This window comes from Chiloscyllium plagiosum, chromosome 45, assembly GCF_004010195.1.
Source record: "Chiloscyllium plagiosum isolate BGI_BamShark_2017 chromosome 45, ASM401019v2, whole genome shotgun sequence".
Lineage (NCBI taxonomy): Eukaryota > Metazoa > Chordata > Chondrichthyes > Orectolobiformes > Hemiscylliidae > Chiloscyllium > Chiloscyllium plagiosum.
The window spans coordinates 3672797-3678378 of NC_057754.1; the positions used below are offsets into that span (position 1 = coordinate 3672797).

The window sequence follows — 5582 nt, forward strand, 5'->3', positions numbered from 1 at the left end:
CCCTCCCCCTCGCTCCCTCTCCCTGTGCTTCTTGGAGGACCCCATTGTCCCTCCCCCTCCCCCCCTCACTGGGGCTCTGAGTGTAGCTGGGCGCGCGCACTAGTAGGAGGTGGGGGGGGTGGCGCGCGCCTAGTCAGCAGCAGTTGGGGCGCGCGCTCCGCCCAGACTGGGAGGCGCGCTCGAAGCAGACCCGCGGGGCGAGTGCGGGCGGGCGCGCGCACCCACCAGACCCCGGGGGGGGCGGGCACGCCCACTCGAGCCGGGAGGGTGTCAGGCGCGCGCACTAATACTCTGACGTCCCCGTAAAGCGCGCGGGGGCGCACCCGTGCGGGGAGGCGCGCCTCCCGGGATGTCGGTCACGCGCACCTAAACCCCTGGCGCGCGCAGGGATGTAAACGTCCGCGCGCGCGCGTGTGTGTGTTTGGGGTGGGGGGGGTCTCACCGAGGGCGGGGACGCGCCTTACATCTCTCGCGGTTTGGGGGGTGACAGGGCGCGCGCCCCCTCAGACTCGACTCGGGCACGCGCTTCGGGTTACCGCGATGCGGGAGCGCGCTGTTCAAAAGGAGCTCAGCGGCTTGGGGGGGGTTGGTTGCGACAGGCGCGCTCCCCTTTCCCTCCGGACACGAGCTGTGCGCGCTCCCGAGAACCGGCGACCCCCCTCACACTCGCGGCCCCAAAGACGTCGGCTCCAGGCAAGATGGCCGGAACTTCCGGTCGACCTTTCACCCCGCCGTCCACTTTCAAGGACGTCACATCCGTCCCCGCCCTCTTAAAGCGGCATAGCCACTTTTCATCCACGTTTTTTAAAATATCCAATCTCCTTCACTCCTTCTCGCTTCTCCGAGAAAGTACTTCTTGTTGCAGGGCGTGTAGATCGATTTCGTCCCCGCTATTTGACACATTTACGTGTGATTCTATTTAAAGTTGTACAATGTCAATTTGCCTTCCCAAAAACCAGGCCAACTCTCACAAACCTGTATCTCCGCCCCCAGCACATCCTCACAGAGCTTCCGCAAGTGGAATAGTAATGCACCGAAAGCCGCCTGCAGCTTTTCGTTTACTCTCTTCTTCTCCCAATGCATGGGATGAGTTATGGGAAAGTGTAGAGGGAGCTTTACTCTGTATCTAACCCCGTGCTGTCCCTGTCCTGGGGAGTGTTTGATGGGGGACAGTGTAGAGGGTGCTTTACTCTGTATCTAACGCCGTGCAGTCCCTGTCCTAGGAGTGTTTGATGGGGACAGTGTAGAGGGAGCTTTACTCTGTATCTGACCCTGTGCTGTTCCTGTCCTGGGGAATGTTTAATGGGGGACAGTGTAGAGGATGCTTTACTCTGTATCTAATCCCGTGCTGTCCCTGTCCTGGGAGTGTTTAATGGGGGACAGTGTAGAGGGAGCTTTACTCTGTATCTAACCCCGTGCTGTCCCTGTCCTGGGGAGTGTTTGATGGGGGACTGTGTAGAGAGAGCTTTAATCTGTACATAAGCCTGTGCTGTCGCTGTTCTGGGAGTGTTTGAGCTGACCACTGCTCCACAGTGTAGTGCATGGATTGAGGGGAGTTGCTGGCAAGGTGTTACCCTGTCTATGATCAGACATGCCAGTTTATGATCTTGTGATGTGGGTTCAAATCCTACTCGGGCAGGAGGAATTTAACGTGAATTAATAATTCTGGACTTGAAACCAAGAGTCTGTGTTCCAAGTCTTGTAATACTTTCTCTGATTCCCTCATGATCTTTACGGATGGAAATCTGCCCTTTTTCACCCAGTATGATGTATTCCAGACCCACAGCTATGCGGTTGACTCTTTCCTGCCCTCTGAAATGGCCTAGCGAGTGATTCAGTTCACGGGAAATAGGGAATAGACAAAAGATGCTGGATGTGCCCCCAGCCCATCAAGGAATGAAGTAAATGGAAGTGAGTTTGCTTGAATCTGTGCAACTAGAGTGGACTACAGCAAGGGTTGAGGGAGAGGGTCAGAAGGAATGACACAGAGTAATAGGGAAGCAAATGGACTGCTGGCCTTTATTTCAAAGAGAATGGAATGTAGTGAAGCCCTGCTAAAACTATGAGGTAATACCGTGAACAGTTTTTTTTTATTCATTTGTGGGATTTGGGCATCACTGGCTGGACCCAATACTTATTACCCATCCCTAGCTGTCCCCTTGAGAACGTGGAGGGTAAGCTGCCCTCTTGAACCGCTGCCGTCCATCTGCTATCGGTTGACCCATAATGCCCTGAGGGAGGGAATTCCAGGATTCTGACCCAGGGACACTGAAGGAATGGCTGATGTATTTCCAAGTGGTGAGTGGCTCGGGGGGGAAACTTGCAGGGACGTGTTTCTGCTGCTCCTTTCCCTTCTAGGTGGAAGTGGTCGTGGGTTTGGAAGGTGCTGTCTGAGGATCTTTGGTGAATTTCTGCAGTGCATCTCGTAGATGGTACACACTGCTGCTACTAAGAGTCAGTGGTGGAGGGAGTTTTGGTCCCCCAGTACGGGAAAAATTGGTATCTTGGTATAGGGGGCTGTTCACAAAAGGTTCACTGTGTTGACTCAGCGTCTGCAGGGATTTTCTTATGAGGGAAGGTTGAGTAGGTTGGGCTTGGAAGAAAGAGAGGAGACCTCATTGATAAATACAAGAGTCTAAGGGGGATAAACAGGTTAGATCCGGTTTCCCCTTGTGGGAGAGTCAAGGACCAGCAGGCATCATTTCAGAGTAAGGGGCTCACCCAATTAAGAGGAGGACTTTTGTTTCCCTCAGAAAATGATGACTTTGAGGCATTCTTTACCTCAGAGGGCTGCCCACTCTGGGTCGGTTGAGAACATTCAGGTCTGAGGTGGACATTTTTAACCAGTATGGGAACCAAGGATTATGGGTAAAGGGCAGGAAAGTGGAATTGAGGACTATCCAATCTGCAGAGCCGACTGCTTGGGGCCGAGTGGCCTATTTCTGATCCTAGGAGGCGAGGCCATGTGACAATCGGGATTGAGATGGCGCTGAGCGGGGGGGGGGCTGGGGGGGAACGTGTTCGGATTTAGATGCTTCACCCACAGTATGGTTCGTAACGCTGAAGCGTTTTATTGTTACAAATCTGTGCAAAACGATGAACAACAAGCAGAAACAAACAAAAGAATCAACAGGTCCACCACCCGCAGGGTCTCGAAGCAGCAGGGTCCGGCGCTAGGTACCGCAAGAGGCGACGGGAGTGTTGACACACAGTTGGTGGGGCCAGGGTGGGAGTGGTCATTATACCTGAGACGGTACTCATGGCTCACGGTGGAAACAGGGCAGCTTTTGTGAGCCAGTCCCATCTGAGTTTATGTGAGTACACTTTGTTTTGAGGGTGGGGCGGAACGACACAGGGGGTTTGTCTGCCTTGTCAAACATCGAGCCATCTTTTTACCCTCGGGATCCCAACACGGACGGCACAGCGCCTAACTTACGCCTTCTATTTCTCAGGCGGGCAGCTCTTCCCCCACGGGTGCTCAGACCTCCCAAATAACTATCCAGCATCCCCCCCCCCCCCACTCCATTAATTGCCCCTTTGGTGCTGCTGTCTCCCGACTATCGCTGTTCCAACTCCCAAACGGCCCTTCACCCCATCCTTCCCTTTAATTGCCTCAGTTACCTCAATACTATCGCCACCCAACCTCCAAATGGTCGACTTATTTTATTTTGGTGCCCTCTTTAAGGGTCGCTGCAGTTCCCAACTAATTTCCTGAACCCTTTTCTTCTGTTGCCTCCTATCACTGTTCCACCCCATCCCACCCTTCCCCCTTTCCTTTCGTCCCCCTCCCTGCCCTGCTAATTGCAGCCCCACTCCGGGCTTAAGGCTGAAGGCCCAGGCTGACAGCTGATGTTGGGATGGTGCAGGAGCCTCCAGAGGCGGATGATCTCCTGTGGGCTGCGCTGGTGGACCACGAGGAGGTGGCGGTACACGCACGGGTCCCAGGGGTCGGTGACGTTGGGGCTGAGGCCGAAGCTGCAGAAGCCCGGGTGGTGGACGGGCGAGAGGCCCAGGCGCCTCAGGCACATGCCGGTGTAGACGTCATCGATGGGGAAGAGGGGCACGGAGCGGGAGACCCGGGCCAGGCGCCGGGCCAGGAGTCCTGAGTAAAGGACCCCAGCACCGCCCGCGTACGGCGGGTATAGTCCACTGTAGAAGGCCCCTGGCACGTAGTATTTGAGGGAGGCGTTGCGGGAGGGCCGGCCCCCCACGATGAGGTCGCCGACGAAGAGGTCCAGGCCTTGTACCTGGCCTAGGCCCGACAGGTAGTCGAGTAGGCCTCCGGTGTTGACGAAGGTGTCGTCGTCGCCCTTGAAGATGTAGCGGGCGCCCGGGCACCGGTGCCCCAGCCAGGCCAGGAACAGCACCTCCTTCAGGGTCAGGTTGAAGAAGGTGTCGAGGAAGGCCCACTGCAGCAGGTCGCCGTGGAGACGGCTCTCGCAGCCCAGCAGGCCCGACAGCTCGGGGTGGCCCTGCCGGCCCAGCAGGAAGAGGAGGCGGACCCCCCGGTGTCTCCCAGCCCCCCAGGTCTGCCGGATGGCCTGGCGGCGGTCGAAGCTCGCGGCCTGGCTCTTGACAGCCAGGAGCAGCTTCACCTCGCCTGGGCCTCGGCACAGACCCCGGGGCTCCAGCAGCAGCGGGTACCAGCGGCAGTGGCGGTACAGCAGGAAGTCTTGCATCTGCTGCGGCAGGTGCTGGAAGTCGACGAAGGTGTCTGCTACCTCGAGGTCAGGCCTGCACAGCCCGTTGCGGCCTCCTCCTCCTCCTTCCGCTCCCAGCCTCCACGCCATCTCCCTCCATTCCCGGTTCCACAGCGACTCGAGCGGGCAGCCAGTCCTCCAGAAGGAGCCAGGAGCCAGGGCGGAGTCTTCGTCCACCTGCCACCACCCCCACCACCGTCCCCAGCTCCACAGGGCCCAGAGGACGGCCAGGTTGGTCAGGAAGCCGCACGCCCCCCACAGCAGGCCCTTCCTCTGCAGCAGCTTCATCCTCTTCCCGGAATGCGGCCTGTGGTGGGAAGGCGGAGGCTGAGGAGCTTCAGGAGGGACGGTTCCCTCCAAGGCCTGAGGATGGAACAAGAGACGCCGTTGTGAGCTGTGGGTCCCCACATAATCTCCCGCCCCGGGCATTCGACTGCGGGTGGCATCGCACGCGCTTGCCAACCCAACACCCCTCCGCAATTGGAAAATCACCAACACCATTGGGAAACCTAACCAAATAGACAATAGGTGCAGGAGTAGGCCATTCGGCCCTTCAAGCCTGCACCACCATTCAATATGATCATGGCTGATCATCCTTAATCAGTATCCTGTTCGTGCCTTATCTCCATAACCCTTGATTCCACTATCCTTGAGAGCTCTATCCAACTCTTTCTTAAATGAATCCAGAGACTGGGCCTCCACTGCCCTCTGGGGCAGAGCATTCCACACAGCCACCACTCTCTGGGTGAAGAAGTTTCTCCCCATCTCTGTCCTAAATGGTCTACCCCGTATTTTTAAGCTGTGTCCTCTGGTTCAGCACTCACCCATCAGCAGAAACATGTTTCCTGCTGCCAGAGTGTCCAATCCTTTAATAATCCTATA

At 57.0% G+C, this 5582-nt stretch overlaps 1 protein-coding gene across 1 annotated transcript; it reads right to left on the reverse strand.

The window, feature by feature from the left end:
• Window positions 1-3788: 3788 nt before the first annotated feature.
• On the reverse strand, window positions 3789-5167 carry LOC122544028 (N-acetyllactosaminide beta-1,3-N-acetylglucosaminyltransferase 2-like). The gene has a single exon (XM_043683041.1). It carries the CDS (start codon window positions 5127-5129, stop codon window positions 3798-3800), a length of 1332 nt encoding a protein of 443 aa, XP_043538976.1. The 5' UTR covers window positions 5130-5167; the 3' UTR covers window positions 3789-3797.
• Between the last annotated feature and the right edge of the window lie 415 nt (window positions 5168-5582).